The sequence below is a fragment of the Lotus japonicus genome, chromosome 6 (assembly GCF_012489685.1).
Source record: "Lotus japonicus ecotype B-129 chromosome 6, LjGifu_v1.2".
NCBI classification, from domain to species: domain Eukaryota; kingdom Viridiplantae; phylum Streptophyta; class Magnoliopsida; order Fabales; family Fabaceae; genus Lotus; species Lotus japonicus.
This window is the reverse complement of record NC_080046.1, coordinates 56,154,276-56,171,090: the sequence shown is the minus strand read 5'-3', so window position 1 is coordinate 56,171,090 and position 16,815 is coordinate 56,154,276. Positions and strand designations below refer to the sequence as shown.

Below are 16,815 nucleotides of genomic sequence, written 5' to 3'. Positions count from 1 at the left end.
TATTGTAAAGCTGCGACCGAAACCAAAATTCTCGGTAAAAATTGGAACAAAAATTATAAAAATCAGATGACATGTTGACTTAGTTGGTAAGGACATGCCACTTTCGCTTAGAAGGTTGTGTGTTCGATTCTCGCTGCTGATGTGAGAACTGTGTTGATGAACGATCTATAAGTAGGTAAACACTTGCGATCCTAAGGGCCCTAACTCGTGGTGGCGACCGAAGCTGAATCCACACAAACTTTTGATTGATAAAGAAAGTCACACAACCGAATTTGAAAGTAAAATGAGGACTAAAAGTTCATTTTTTCCCACTTCCACCAAGTTTTTATTCTAAATGTTACCGTTACGAAAGAGCACCAACGTCTCTTTCCATTTCTTTGTCTTCTTAAAGATTTCAAAACTTGAATCCACAAACTCACAATTCTTATACAAGAGGAATCAATTCATTTTTCAGCACACATTGATCAATCAACCCAAGCTCTTGATCCCTTTCCTCTACAACAATCGCCATGGCACTCAGACCCATTGGTAACGCTCTTCCAACTACCCCAGATAGACCCAAAAAACACCCCAAAATCGCTGTTGCTGCTGCAACCCTAAAGCAACAACAAACCCCTGCTGTCAATGACGAAAACCTAGTTCCGCCGCCGCCATCCGGGGATGCCACCATTGACTATGTTTCCTCTGAGAATCTTATACCCATTTCCGACCCTGAAGCTAAGATTCAAGTAAGCATGAAAACTTCACTCCTTCTTCAGAATTTTCAATTTAGTATTTGATTTCTAAAACCCTTTTGAATTGCAGAGTTTGATTGAAGATTTGGATTCGAAAAATTGGATCAAGGTCTGTGAGGCACTGAATGATGTTAGGCGATTTGCATTGTATCACTCTGCGGTTCTATTCCCCATCTTGTAAGGGTTTAGGGTTTCTTTTTTGTTTAGATTTTTTAAAAAGTTTGAATTTTGATTTCTGGGTATTGAGGAATTTATATGATTTGAAATTGTGATCAGGGGAAAAATTATGTTGGTGGTGACCAAGACAATGAAGAATCCTCGCAGTGCTTTGTGCAAAACCTCTATTATGGCTGCTTCTGATGTTTTCAATGCCTTTGGTGATAAATTGCTTGATCCATCTACCTCTGATGCATTTGATGGCTTGGTATAGTGGACTCAGTTTTGAATTTTTTTTCTTGTTTGATCTTTTTTTTGTTGGTGTTTTGGTGTATGATTCTGTTTATTAAGGTTGGATTTTGTGGTGTTTGGTTGAATTTCAACAGGTGCTGCAGCTGCTGTTGAAAGCATCTCAGGATAAAAGGTTTGTTTGTGAAGAAGCTGAGAGGGCACTTGTGTCAATGGTGGCTTCCATGACCCCTCTTCCCTTGCTTAAGAAACTAAAGGGATGTGTGAGTCACACTAACCTCAGGATCAGGGCTAAGGCTGCTGTTTCTCTCTCCAATTGTGTTTCCAAGATGGTAAAAATTGCAACTGAACTTTGATTTGATTCAAGTCTTTCTTTTTTGCTGGTATTTGTTTTGATGCAATAGAGGGCTAGCCTCGGCGCAATGGTAAGGTTGTTGCCATGTGATTTTGCGTGGAATCAGCCTAAAACTGCTAATCAGCATCGCACATAGCAGAAGCTTTATAGGGTCAAATTTGCACTGTTTTGTGTGTTTATGCATTGTTTCTAAAGGGTGTGAGTGAATGGCTGCAGGGTGTTGAAGAAATGGAGGAGTTTGGGATGGGTGAGATGATTGAAGTGGCTGCGGATTTAGTGAATGATAGGCTTCCAGAGGCAAGAGATGCTGCAAGAAGTGTTGCAACTACAGTGTATGAGGCACTCACAAAGGATGCTGAAGTGGAACAGAAGATGGAGGTGTGGCAGAGCTTCTGCCAATCCAAGCTACAGCCAATTCATGCTCTTTCAATTTTGAAGATTGTTAAAGCTTAGAATTGGAGGAGAGAAATCCAGTGTATGAGGCACTCACAAAGGATGCTGAAGTGGAACAGGAGATGGAGGTGTGGCAGAGCTTCTGCCAATTTAAGCTCTTTCAATTTTGAAGATTGTTGAAGCTTAGAATTGGAGGGGAGAAATTTAGCTTTATTTGTAAGAAATGCTCATGGCTCTTCATGAGTAACAAATAGCAATGTTGAAATTACATTCCATTCGGTGTTTGATGTAGTAGTGTTTGATGTAGTAATATTGCTTTTTAATTTTCATTCAGGCAGCATAATTGGTCCCTCATTGAATCATTGAACAATCAGCTTTCATTAGTATAAATAAACACAACATGTAGGGTTCCCCATAAAAAAAAAAACATTTAGGGTGTGTTTGATGCTAAGAAAGTGAGAAGGGGGAAAATGGGAAGAGAGAAAATGAGTAGAGGGAAATAGTGAAAAATATATTAGATTTAAATTGGTAATGTGATAAAAATAGAGAAAAGAAAGAAGAGAGGAAGTTATTTTTTTCCTAGGAACTTGCATCTTTATCCCCATACATATGATGAAAATATGTTGGGCATAAACACACACATGTAACTATTTTCTTCTCAATATGATGAAAATATGTTGGGCTGAAAAATTAAAAAACACACACATGTAACTACTTTCTTCTCAATATGCAAGGCGAATAAAAGATGGGTTGGATCCACGACCACCACCAAACTCACTTTTCTTCCATTAAGTGGAGCAATCAAAAAGGGGGATGACCCTCCTCTCCCCTATCTCTCTCTTATGTAACTCATTCTCTGCAAAGTCAACACTAACAAACGCAACATTAGAAGAAAAATCACGCTTTCAAATTGTGAAACGTGAAATTAGGGTCATACTCATGTTATAAAGATACATTTGGGTTCATCTTAAATTAAGAGAAATTATGTATTCAAAGAGTGAGACAGGCTAAGTGTGTGGAAAGAGCTTTCAGGTTCGATCCCCACACACTATACTTGGAGGGAAGGATGAAAAGTCTTAATTGTGGTTAAATACTGAATCCGAAATAATCGGCATCAAAATCTCCCCCAACTCAACATGTAGAATCGAACAGACCCAATTTATTTGGAAAAAGCAAACACATAAACCCAGAAATGATCCCTCACTATACCACCCCAAGCTACTGCATTCCTAGAAGACACATGCTCCATCAGAATTTAACTTGACCCAACATAATCAATCTGATTGCCATTCAACTCCATTAATATAACTTGAGATTTATCACACAATGAATAAATATAAATAACCATAACATGAATAATCATCAATGTGAGATGGCGCCTAAAATGATGTAAAATCTTCACGAGCTGAGCCGGTACCAACGCGATCGCGCCCTTGGAGAGTGCACACCGGCGCGACAATGCTCGTAAAGTAGCACGACGACCTAGGTCTTCATGGAGACCTTACGTTTTCCATTAACAGACATGGTCCCGACGCGACAACGCCCACATCCTGGTGCGACGACGCCCAACTTAATAGAGACTTGGTCATTTTCAACACAATACTTGATTCCTACACATCATAACTAACAAAAAAAACACATCAAAATACCTAATAAAAGCTAGAAAATACTAAAATAAACTAAAAAAAATACAAAAATGTATGAACCAATACAAAAATTGTTTAGACTAAGTGACTAACCCATTCTTTGAACAAGTAAAATTAATTTGTTAATGGAGAAATAATTAAAAAAAAAATAGAAAAATGGCAAGCAGGTTCGATTTATCCGAATGATGTGTTATGTTCCCTCGCAGCTTTCCTTGTGACACTCACTGCAGCAAACCAAACGAGTGGAGCAGAGGCTCAGCCTCAACATGATGCTCAAATCCTTCACTTCGAATTCCTCTCATCTCAAACCCATGGAAACCACCATGTCTCTCTTCATGCATGCTTCTTCTTACAGGGTACAATATCTATTCAACGATGCATTTCACTTTCTGACCCACCTGTTCTATTCAATTCGAATTTTCCACTTTTCTCGTAATGGGTCATCTTGTTTATGCGAAAAGTTCTGTAATTGGTGGGTCTTGAGCTGAAATTGAATACGTTGTATTGGTTCATCATTCATTTGGAGTCATGTCTGGTTTCTATCTTGTTGCAGATGATGTGCTCGATGAATTGTCAAAGAGAATGTTTGAATATTTGTTGCATTCTGTTTATAAAATTTTCTGTTGGGTATCTCAATTTCTCCAAAAAAAATGGAACTTTGGTTATGTTGTATTGTATGCTCTTGTTGGGAACATGCTTATGTTTTGGACTTACCATAAAGCTTGCAACATGGTTTTCAAGATAAATAGTAAAAATATTCAAGTGTGGATGTTGAGCAACAGATTCATCGTTTTATACTTCATTGCGTTTCTGTCCATCTTTCTTTGCGTACAGCTTAAGTCAAGCATGTAATGCATGTGAGTGATGTACCAAATAAATGTCTAAAACCTCTAGGTTTGCATGAGATTAATGATTTATATATGATGATCTGGTGATCTCCCATTCATATTAACCTGAAATGGCGTACTACTGTTCTACTTGTGATTGATATGCTTTGTAATGTATTCAGGTGCTGATGCTCTCACGAAATAGTTGTTCGTCCTTCAGGAGAACTAATTCCATTGGCTTGTTTCATTCCCACGGAATCTCGTCAGCTAAAGTGGTGTCTTCCTCAACAATATCAAATTACTGTACTCATTCAAGGGATGATATTAGTTCTTCAAAACGAAGATCAAGAGGGCCTGTCATGGCAGGAAAAAAGGCTGAAGAAGGTAGTGTTTTTACTATGTCGTATATATTTTTCTTAATGCTTATTTTAAACATATTATTGCATGTCATATTTATTAAAGAGATTAAGCATGAACATTCAAGGTTAGTTACCTAACCTGCCCTAACTCTAGGAGTCAAGCAAGAAGATAGTAAATACAAGCATACAGTTGATCTTCCCAAGACAGCATTTGGTATGAGGGCAAATTCTTCAGTTAGGGAGCCTGAAATTCAGAAAATGTGGGAGGAGAATCAAGTATTTAAGAAAGTTGTTGACAGAAATAGTGGAGTAAGTTTTGGACTTCCCCTCATATTGCCCTGGTAATTATTTAAACTTGCTAATACACTTCAAACAACTTGATCAGGCAAATTTCATTCTTCATGACGGTCCTCCATATGCCAATGGTGATCTTCACATTGGACATGCCTTAAATAAAATTTTGAAGGATATTATAAATCGTTATAAGGTATCTTTTCCTTCCTTTGAACTGAGATTTCCAATTTATTGCTATCACATTGGATTTGAAGCATATCTTGTTTTAAGTCTGCTAGGCATGTGCATGCTCTAATGATATATGTTTTGCGCTAATACACTTGAATATATCAATTAATATTCTGATAAAACTTTTATGCCTTTTTTTGGTGGGCAGCTCCTTCAAAACTACAAAGTTCATTTTGTGCCTGGATGGGATTGTCATGGTCTACCAATTGAATTAAAAGGCAAGTATTATTTTTCTTAGTGTTTCCATTATGATTACTGGCTCTAATTTGTGTTCATGTTTTAGACTTAAACATGTAGAGCTGTATTACACTTAGTCTTACTTTACATGTTTGCGACATGTCAAACATGAAGTATATGTAGATAGTTTGTGGTCTAATATTTGTTAATGCACATGTATTAAGGACCAAAATGTTGATAAATATTTGCAGATGTTTTTCAAGTGAAATGATTTTCACCTTTTTATTTTTTGTTATTTGTTTTAATTTTTGTAAAAAGCTTTTTTTATGCTGAATCAGTTAATATGTGCATTTGTCCATATATTTGATATATTTTAGTTCTGGAGTTTTTATTAGCAATACAAACTTTTGCTTAACACTTCTTTTCCCCAACATCTTTTAGGTTTTTTATTTTTGTTTTAGCAACAAATTCTCATGTGCCTTTTGGCTTTGATTTTTGTTTTAGCAACAAACTCTCATGTGCCTATTAGCGATACATACTATAGTAGCTTTGATTCATTATGTCATCTTTGTTCAATTTTATTTGTTTTTTAGAAGGATTTCTTATCCTCCTAACTCTGTAAATCATCTTCTCTTTGTCTCATGAATTTCTAATTTTATAAAATAAATAACTGAGTGACTATAGAATCAATCCAATTTCAAACTTGCTAATCACTAGAATGAAAAGAAAAAGGACAGAGAGAAAGGAAAAAGTTTGTTTATGTTTCATGCTACCTATTTTTAGTTAATTGAACGGAGGTCTTTGTTATTTTCATGAAAGAAAGGAGGCATATGTTGTTTACCATACCTTGGATAGTCAAAAAACTAAAACACGTATGTTCTCCTTTTCCTGTTTTCTCTCTGTGTGTATGCAATATGATTGAAAATGATGTGTTATTTTATTGCTTTCATAAAGAGAGTGATCTCTTCCATAACGAGTAGACATGATTGACATAATGAAGGAACTTAAAAGTTCCCAATTTTCCTTGTGCTTTACCCCTTTTATTTCATTTGCTTAAACACTATAAGTTCACAACTTCACATATAGATTGCGTTTCAGCTTATATATATTATTACGAATTTAGCTCCTTTAAAGGGAGGGATCGGTTTAGAGAATAAATTGAGCAATTGCAGCCATTGATTGAGAAATCAGCGGTTGAGATTGTTTATATACTTGCACGTGTATAACAAACCATGAAGTTTAAATATCAACCATTGATTTCTCAATCAATGCACTTAATTGCTCACTTTACTTTCAAAAGTGACCCCCTCACTTTAGAGGAGACAAATCCATATTATTGATTACTTTGAGTATGATTGTTCAAATTATTCAGTTTTGCAGTCACTGGATCAGGAGGCTAGGAATAATCTTAAACCACTGAAGTTGAGAGCAAAGGCTGCAAAGTTTGCCAAAGAAACTGTTAAAACTCAGATGTCATCTTTTAAGGTGGCTTCTTTGTTTGCACTTTGCTGGTTTCCATGAATTGTTTTAGTTTCCTGTCTGCTATCTACATATTTCAATTAAAATCACAATGTGTTTTTCATTTTTATTGCTGGGAATGTATTGTACCTTAATATTTTTTTTACTTCCCCTTTGGGTAAAATGTACCTTAAACACGTTACTAAATGTTTGCAGCGCTTTGGTGTGTGGGCAGACTGGAATAATGCCTATCTTACTCTGGACCCTGAATATGAAGCTGCCCAGGTAGGTGGTACAGCCTTTCTCATTTACCCTTTCAGATGTGTAAAATAAAACAAAGAATTCAGCTATTTGGATGTCCTATTCATGATGTATTATAGATGTGAAGATTTATGGCTTTACTTTCAGCTTTCACAATGTGGATTATTGTGCTGTGAGAACTGTAATAGAATGATCCTCAACAATCAAGCAAGGTCTAGCTAGATTGCTGAGACTGCTTTAGAATTGAAAATTTTCGTTTGTTCCTGTCTTCATGCCATACTGATTGTTATCATATCATAATTTGTATCTTATAATTTGCTAGATAGAAGTATTTGGCCAAATGGCCTTGAAAGGCTATATCTACAGAGGCAGAAAACCTGTCCACTGGAGTCCCTCATCGCAGACCGCACTTGCTGAGGCTGAGTTGGAGGTAAATTGATTTATCATTATGTTGAACCTCTTGTCTAATGTATGGCACTAATGCGCTATAAAACCTGAAGGCAAACACTACCATTATGGTGTCGTATAGTGTGGGTGGAAGTAGTTTAATTTTTGTTCACTAGAGCTTGTACACATGAATTTCATGCGTTTCTGATGGAAGAATTGAGTTGTGGCAGTTTCCTCTCTAAAACCTGATCTGGTGGAGGTTAGGGTATTTATTTACAACCTATTTGGTTTCTATGTAGTACCCTGAAGGGCATGTCTCAAGAAGCATATATGCCATTTTCAGAGTAGTGAGTGCTCCTCTAATGCCAAGTAGCCTACTACAAGATTTTCCAAATCTGTGCTTGGCCGTATGGACTACAACTCCGTGGACTATGCCTGCCAATGCAGGTATGTTTCTCCTTTTTGTTGCATTTGCCATGTTAGCCGATGACATATTAATATCTTTCTTGTTGCTTTGGCTAATCATATTGGTCTCAGTTTCTATATCCTTCACATGTCCTTCCATAAATTTCTCAGAGATAAACTGAGATATCTTGGTTCTGTACTTGTGGTTGTTTAATAATATAGAAAGGAACATTTGACATGGTGGTTCAGCATTTGACTTAAACTTCTATAGCTAAAACAGATTGTTTTGTACCCCTAAATTTGTTTGTATCCTCAAGTACTCGGTTCGTGAAGATAGAATTCATTATTCTTCACATTTAAAGAGTTTTCTGAAGTAGACTAGAGGCAAGGTGGTAGCCTGTTTCTTATTTTGTTCATGAGTACCTAAGGAAAGAAAATGATGAAGATAAGAATGATACTGTTAGTGAACCTATGGAAAATAAGAGAGAGAGAGAGAGAGAGAGAGAGAGATTGAATCTGTTACAGTGCACCTTTTTCTCTTCAGAAACATCACATGCATTTGTTGGCAACAGTCTTATTGCTGGAACACAAAATTAGTGAAGTTTGTAGGAAACATTAATTTTTGCAGTCATTTAAATGTTTTAATCTATACATGTCCCTCATTCTCTTCTTTATGTCTTCTTTCTACTGTTCTGTGATCAGCTGTTGCTGTAAATCCCAAGCTTGAATATGATGTTGTTGAAGTAGAGTCCTCAAATGAACATGCCTCGTCTGCTGTTGAAACTAGAAAGAAGAAGCTTGGAATGGTTCTAAAGAATGAGAAGAAGCTGTATCTTATTGTAGCTTCAGAACTTGTGCCAAAGTTAGAGGCAAAATGGGGTGTGAAGCTCGTTGTCAAGAGAAGACAGTTGGGTTCTGACTTGGAAAACTACAGGTTGTTGGCATTATCAAAAGAAGTTGCTTTCTATGTCTTCTTCCTTTAGATTAGCCGATGCTATTTATTTTGTCAAATTAATGTGTTGAAAATCTTACTATTATGTATGATAAATGCGGAAATTTTTTTTCCCTAAGGGTATATGATCCATAACTATGGTTTCAGATATATCCATCCGATAGATAATAGGGAATGCCCAGTCGTAATTGGTGGAGATTATATTACAACAGAAACAGGAACAGGACTGGTCCATACAGCTCCTGGACATGGTCAAGAAGATTATGTGACTGGTCAGAAGTATGGGCTACCTATAGTTTCTCCGGTAGATGAGAATGGAGTATTCACTGAGGAGAGTGGCCAGTTCAAAGGGCTTGATGTTCTTGGTGAAGGTAACTCTGCTGTCGTGAAATATTTGGATGAAAATCTGTCGCTCATCATGGAAGAGTCATACGGCAAGTTCTTTCTATCTCTGGTCATTCAATTCCCTTTTATTGTTCTAGCTATAATTATAGACCTTATCATCATTATAGGTCTTTTCTCTATTTTGTGATTTAGAACACAAGTATCCATATGATTGGCGAACAAAAAAACCAACAATATTCAGAGCAACAGAGCAATGGTTTGCATCGGTAGAGGGATTTCGCCTGAGTGCTATGGACGCTATTGGCAATGTAAAATGGGTTCCACCTCAGGTATTCTATTTGAAGTTTCTATTTCTATGTAATTCTGTTTCGTAAATTTTTGTTCTCTTAGAGATTTGTCATTAATCATATTTGGTGCCGTCTTTTGCATATATATGTGAATTGCTTAGGGAGAAAACAGAATCTCAGCAATGACCTCTAGCCGCTCTGATTGGTGTATATCACGGCAAAGGACATGGGGTGTCCCCATTCCAGTTTTTTATCATCTGCAATCTAGAGAACCTCTTATGAATGAAGAGACAATTGGCCATATAAAATGTAAGTTAAAAAAAAAATTAGCAACTTCACGTTTTCTTATTTCTCAGTGTCTGAGTTACGAGTATGTACTGCCTCAATTAATGCCTTGGTTAGATAGAATTATTATCTTGACTATTTTTAGATACAAACAAATATTACTTTCCCTATTTGAGTAGGTGTAAGTAATGGCAAATGTTCCTAACTAGCACATTGCTTATTCTTTTAAAGCACGTTGGTCATGAGATTAATACACCTTTTGGTCTTTCTGCAACTGACAGCTATTATAGCTGAAAAGGGTAGTGATGCTTGGTGGTACATGACAGTAGAGCAACTTCTCCCACCTAAATACCATGATAAAGCAGCAGAATATGAAAAGGGAACTGACACGATGGATGTATGGTTTGATTCAGGTACAGTAGAATTCTGGTGCAAGATAATTTTTAACTTTTACTGATTTTTCACAAGTTCTTGAACAACCTACTTTACCACTTTCCTGCACAGGGACAGTTCTTTAGTATATATAGTACTACCTATTGCACATATGTGTTAGTGATGACTACCTCGCGTATTTATTACAATTCTGATCATATTCAGATCTATGCTCATAATTGCATAACACATATTTGCTGTTACTCTTTGGACTGCAGTGGCTTAAGACCTTAGCCATGATCTCAAACCCAGATACCTGAGCTAATCCTGCTGGCCCATAGATTTTCATAATTTTATTTCATCGGTTAGTTTGTTTAACTTGGTGTTTTTTGGCTGTGTTTTTAATCCAGGTTCCTCCTGGGCTGCAGTATTGGGTAAAAGAGATTCCCTTAGCTTGCCTGCTGACTTGTATCTAGAAGGATCGGATCAGCATCGAGGGTGGTTTCAGAGTTCTTTGTTAACAAGCGTAGCTACACGGGGTAATAAATTTCTTGACATCTCCACTATCATGATTATCTTTAATACACAAAAAGAAAACGATCTTTGTCTCTCAATTTGCAAGATCAGGTTGATATTTTTATTCTAGTTAACATGGAATTGTCTGTAGGTTTGGGGATTTTTTGAAAATTGAATAGACGCTAAACTTTTGAATTTGGGGTCAGATGCAATTTATGTACAACGGCTAGGGAGGCTAAATTCAATCCCTCTTAAAAATTCATTAAACTATCTGTACTTTTTAAAGTATAATAAACTTTGTATAAATACCAATCAGAAAAGTATTAGCATAACTTCATAAGGTTTAGGAATCAGAGTAGACAACTTAAATAAATTGATAGATTTCTTAAATCTCAATTAAACAAAGTACTATGCCTCCTTTAACCAGGTTTAGCCCTAGTTAAGTTTGTCCCTTTAGCAACGTCCTTTTTCCATTCAATTATTGTTTCAGTTTTAAATAGTCACAGTTTGCTTGCTATATTAGGAAACCTTGAGGTTCCTCTAGGCTAGAGCTCTAGTGTCGGTGTTTCTTTGCAGGAGTACATGTATGCATGTAGGTATATAAATCGATGTATACTTATCTGTGCACAAGGCTGCGGGGAATGTCTTCAAGTGATTTGAGTTATGCCGGTCAGACTATAATTCTGTCATTTTTTTTGATACAGGAAAGGCTCCATATTCTTGCGTTATAACTCATGGATTTGCGTTGGATGAGAAAGGCTTAAAGATGAGCAAATCTTTAGGTAATGTCGTGGATCCACGTACTGTGATTGAAGGTGGTAAAAATCAGAAGGTAAGTTACATATCTGTGTTGTATAAAATGTTAGTTCTGGAACTGTATCAATCCCTGTAACTTCTCTTTGTCGTTTATGGTTCAAGGTTCTTGATATTGTATAAAATTTTAGTTCTGGAACTGTATCAAACCCAATAACTTTCCTTCATCAAGGTCATGGTTCAAGGTTTTCCCCTACCTTATTCTCAATTTCTCAGGAAGCACCTGCATATGGAGCTGACGTTCTCCGACTATGGGTTTCTAGTGTAGATTATACCGGTGATGTGATGATTGGCCCTCAAATTATTCGCCAAATGTCTGAAATTTACAGGAAGTTGCGCGGAACTTTGAGATATCTCTTGGCAAATCTTCATGATTGGAAAGTAAGTTCACATTCTGTGGCTGAAATCAAATTCTTTTCCCTTGCTTGAAATTACTACCTATTTTAAAATATTGACAAATTTATTTATGCCTATTATCAGTGCATATCTTTTTCCACTTCTTCAGACTTCTAAGTAACTATTATGTTGACAGACAGATTATACTGTTGCATACCATGAGCTTCCCAGGATCGATCAGCATGCGCTATTTCAGCTTGAAAATGTTGTAAAAAGCATTCAAGGGAATTATGAAAGTTATCAGTTTTTCAAAATATTTCAGGTAATTTATTTTCGATCCTAAAGAAACATTCTAGATATCAAAATGTGTTTATGCGCTCTTGCTCAATGCATGTGTGGGTGTGGATGTGCTTAGCTCATTTTCGTTGATCTATCTAGCTTTGTATTGGCGCAACTATAATCTTTTAAGAGGCGGAGATATGGATATGTTTGATTGTATATTGATTTATTAATTTTGAAAATGATCTTTGGGCAGAAAAGGGTTATCCATGGCTTAGGTTTCATCTCTTAAGCTTTTATTTTGAGATAAAAATGTGAATTTCCTCGACATGACAATTCTTGTAACTTAGTTGAATTTTTCTTATCTAATTGCTTGATTTGCTACAGTATGTTTTTTTCCCATTGTCAGATTATTCAGAGGTTTGTCATTGTTGACCTTTCAAACTTCTATTTTGATGTTGCCAAAGATCGGCTTTATGTTGGGTACGTTTCTCTCTTGCTTTCTCACGTATTGTAAGTTGTACCCTTATGTCCTTTATTGCGCATATGCAATTCCTAGTATTGACAGACATTTGGATTTTGATATGCACAACACAACAGCAAAACTTTGCACTTGAGTGGCAGCAATACAGTCGTTGCCTATTTTGCATTTTATTGTCTATGTTATGTTTGGTCCCATAAACATCTCTTTATGCTGATTTTCTGCAGTGGATCAATAAGTTATACAAGAAGAAGTTGCCAAACAGTTCTTGCTGCTCATCTCCTTTCCATTGTGAGGATAATAGCACCAATATTGCCCCATTTAGCTGAAGATGTGTGGCAGAATCTCCCTTTTCAGTATAAAACTGAATATGGTTCCTTTGCTGAATATGTATTCGAATCTAGATGGCCAGCCTTGAATGAAAAATGGCTTACTCTCCCAGTTGAAGAAATTGAATTCTGGGAGAAGATTCTTGAGGTATGCTCCCATGTTTTAAGTGATAAACTAATGTCATTTAATTCATCCATGACATAAGCAGAATATTTCTAACCAAGGACATCAATCAACAAATTTTCTTGGTTTCTCAGCGGTAATTTATTTTAGCAACCAAAATTTAGCATCAAAATTTCCGTTGATCATTATAAAATGCTAAATAAGAAAATGGCTACATAATCACCTTAAAAAAGATTAAAAAAAAGTGCTGTTATGTCATTCAAAATCCGTATCTTCATTTTACACTGTAACATTTGTCTCGAATCAACCCTCTCTCTTACAAGCTTAAAATATTTGGTGGAGGCTTGTGTATAATTTTTTGTTTAATAGACCCTTTCACTAATTTTCTTAATGCCTCTTCCATTGATTGGCTTGCAGTATTGCTAACATTGATTGATAAAAAAAATCAAGAGAGTAGCTTATAGTTAGTTATTTCTCAAAAATTTCTAAAACTATATGTTAATACATTACATATTAGATATTTGTTAGTATACTATTACTAAATGAAAACTTCTTTTACCAGCTTAGAACAGAGGTGAATAGAGTGTTGGAAGTTGCTAGAACAGGCAAATTAGTTGGTGCCAGTTTAGAAGCAAAGGTTCACATTTATACATCCGATGCCACAATGGCATCCCAACTATCTGAACTTTGTACAACCAAAATTGATGCTGATTCCTTGCATCGGTTATTCATAACGTCTCAGGTATGTCTACAACAAGTCCTTTCATTTACTAGTTGACAAAAGAAATGAAAATTGCAGATAAACCTTTAGGGGTTATTGTGTATCAGATTATGATTAATGTTTTGACTGAGAAATGCTTGCATATTAAGGCTTTAGGATTCAATAAAGAATAATTAATTAAGGTTTTAAGTAAAGTTCCTTACAGCTAGGAAAAGAAGTTGAAACGGAAAAAGATCGAACAAAAAATGCCAACAATGTATTATTACTTCGCTTCCTTAACACAAAAACAGTTTTACATGTTCTATGAGCTGAAGCTTTTTCTGAGTGCATAGGCCATGGTGTAATAATGCTTTTCTATGTCATTACTTAAACTGCTCTGACAGGTTTTTTTTGCGTGGCTATGTGCAGGTTGAGATTCTTCCTTCATTGGAAGATGAACATACTGCAAAAATACCATATAGTGGCGAATGCCTAATTCAGGGAAAGAGTAAAGTGTGGATTGGTATATCTCGTGCCGAGGGTTCTAAGTGTGAAAGATGTTGGCACTATTCACACCAGGTTGGTTCATTTTCAGACCATCCTACCCTCTGCAGCCGCTGCTATGATGTTGTTGCTGTTCAGATGTCCCCTGAAGTAGCTGCACTCAGTTAAGATTTCAGGAGAAGCTACTTTGTTTAGATTCCTACTTCTATTGTTTCCTAATTTAAAACATTGATGATAAACTTGTGGTTGACCACCCTACCCTTTGTTTAGATTCCAACTACAATGAAAAAAGAAAATACAAATGTCTTGCTCCATAAAACTATCTCCTTAATTCATTATTTTCTACTGTAATAAATAATAATAAACTTGTGATCGTTGCAATCATTGGCATAATCAAACTCAATTGGTGCTATAACCGCTTGAAAATACATGCATACTTTAGAATAGATAAAAAAATAGTGACAAAATTGTGATTCAAATCAAAATAGACATATGGTTCGTCAATACTTTTCTTAAATAAATAGTCTATCGGAGTGCTAAGAAACGCATCATAAACCAACCATTAAAGAAATAATCCAACGTTTAAAGAAACTCATCATAAACCAACCTCAACCTCTATTACATTATTTTGAGAACCAAACATCACATATAATTTTACTACTAAGGACAGGATTGAACCACAAAAACAGACTTGAGTTTTTTGGGAAATTGACACGAACTAGCTGAATTGTTTTTTCCTTTGAAGAGAAGATTTGAACACGAGGGTACGCGTAATAATAAGTGAGAAAAAAACACAATTACCTCTCATAAACTTTGGCGGACCATCAAGATTTGCAGTGGAGATAACTCGAATTCCGAAACGATCCACAAACACGGCACGATCATTCAAACTATCGACCTCTATCCATTTGAGGTCACTCATGTCCAACTTAAAGATGTGAACATCTTCCACCTCATAGCTCTGGCTTGTAAAAATAACCAACAGAATTTCTCCAGATGTAGGATCTCTTGCCAGCTTACATGTAGAGTGTTCATCAAGCTTTGGTAACTGCACTTCCAACCTGGCCTTAAGATCTCTGAGATTAAAAATGGTCACAGAATGTGCATTCACCGCGTACAATTCCCTTTTGAAAATCGTTACATCCTTAAAGAAAGTTTTATTTGTTTCGATGCGAGTCCATGACTTGTCATTGACCCTGCAAAAACATAGTAGCGGGGCTGCACCATCTTCATCAAGAAACCATACCGCCACCAAGAAGTTTTGAGAATCTGGTGCAGAAGAAGATAATGCAGCTCTAACACGAGCAGGAGTGACCGGGCTACACCGTATTGGCGGGAGCTTATACTTTTCACCCGACAACGGATTGAAAATCGAAAACAAACTATAAGCAACGCTGTTAGCTGGTGGAATATAATCTTGGAATATTAATCATCCCTCTTGTGACTGAACCAAATGACAGTAACCTTCCCATGCATGAGTAGGGATCCTGAGTTGTTGAAGATTGTTCCCTGTATTGTCCAAAAGGGTGGCAGGCTCTTTGTTGTGGCGAATAAGATGGTTGCGAATTAGATACCGAGCTGCTGGAAGCAACAACAGAGATGGGAGTTGACATCTTCTCTTGATTGAATCGTAAACTTTGTTTCGCCACGACCGACACACATGTCGACACTTAAGATAGTCCCTCAGGACTAATCTCTTAAGAACCAGTTCCAACAATTCTGGATGCAAATCTGACCAATCTCTACTATCTTGTTTTTTCACCATGGTTGAAAAAAATTGAAGATGGACTATCGTAGACTTCGCTTATGACTCAACACCGTTATGAAAACACAAACTGAAGTCACCATGTACTACTTGACAAATTTCACATCCGATAAGGAGTGATTCCAAATTTCTGTTTTCCAATTCAAATTTCTGGATGAATAGATTAGATAATGGTGTTTTTAAAAAGATTTTCTCTTATTCAAACAACAGATTTTTTTATTTTTTTTACATCGCATAGATAAATTGCACGCTCCACGTTTGATTCCTGAACCTCCCTCATAAAAGTTATCATTAGGGACAAATAACAGATTTTGAAACAGATTATCATATATTTTATATATAATAATAGTTGATAATTGGTAGACACAATCATGTTTAATTGCAGTTTTTAATAACTGTTTTTGAAACGGGGAAAACTGTTTCAATTAGAAGTTTTCTAACATTACAAAAATTGTAATTTGAAAACTAAAAGCTAAAACAGAAAACATATTTTAGCTATTTTGATATTTTAGTTTTAAAAATTGAAATTAAGAACGGTTATTTAAATCAGTTTTTGAAAAACAAATAAATTTTAAAATTTTCAACTTTTAAAAACTGTAATCAAATACAAATTCATTATATGTTTTAGACGCATTGTTTTTATTGAAGAAAAGTTAATCGAATTTTTGGTATAATCTGTACCAAAAAAGATTTGGTATAATAATTGTAGTCATTTAGATTCCAACTAATACGGTGTATAAAAAGGAGTTATTATTCAAGATTGTAGGGATCTTGCTGTTAAGTTTATTTCTTTCAGTA

At 35.8% G+C, this 16,815-nt stretch overlaps 2 protein-coding genes across 2 annotated transcripts; both read left to right on the top strand.

Annotated features, from left to right (window-relative positions):
- The first annotated feature begins 374 nt into the window (after window positions 1-374).
- LOC130726630 (uncharacterized) lies at window positions 375-2,249 on the top strand. Its single transcript, XM_057577933.1, has 5 exons — window positions 375-728; window positions 805-911; window positions 1,011-1,158; window positions 1,277-1,471; window positions 1,711-2,249. Exons 1-5 carry the CDS (start codon window positions 510-512, stop codon window positions 1,945-1,947), a joined length of 906 nt encoding a protein of 301 aa, XP_057433916.1. The 5' UTR covers window positions 375-509; the 3' UTR covers window positions 1,948-2,249.
- Window positions 2,250-3,713: 1,464 nt separating this feature from the next.
- LOC130723311 (isoleucine--tRNA ligase, chloroplastic/mitochondrial) lies at window positions 3,714-14,678 on the top strand. Its single transcript, XM_057574307.1, has 22 exons — window positions 3,714-3,889; window positions 4,543-4,744; window positions 4,874-5,028; window positions 5,105-5,206; window positions 5,390-5,459; window positions 6,791-6,903; window positions 7,093-7,161; window positions 7,460-7,567; window positions 7,824-7,971; window positions 8,632-8,863; window positions 9,029-9,315; window positions 9,419-9,555; window positions 9,675-9,822; window positions 10,080-10,211; window positions 10,581-10,709; window positions 11,391-11,518; window positions 11,716-11,880; window positions 12,032-12,157; window positions 12,524-12,597; window positions 12,823-13,072; window positions 13,611-13,790; window positions 14,178-14,678. The coding sequence occupies exons 1-22, from the start codon at window positions 3,800-3,802 to the stop codon at window positions 14,418-14,420; spliced, it is 3,288 nt and encodes a 1,095-aa protein (XP_057430290.1). The 5' UTR covers window positions 3,714-3,799; the 3' UTR covers window positions 14,421-14,678.
- Window positions 14,679-16,815: the final 2,137 nt, after the last annotated feature.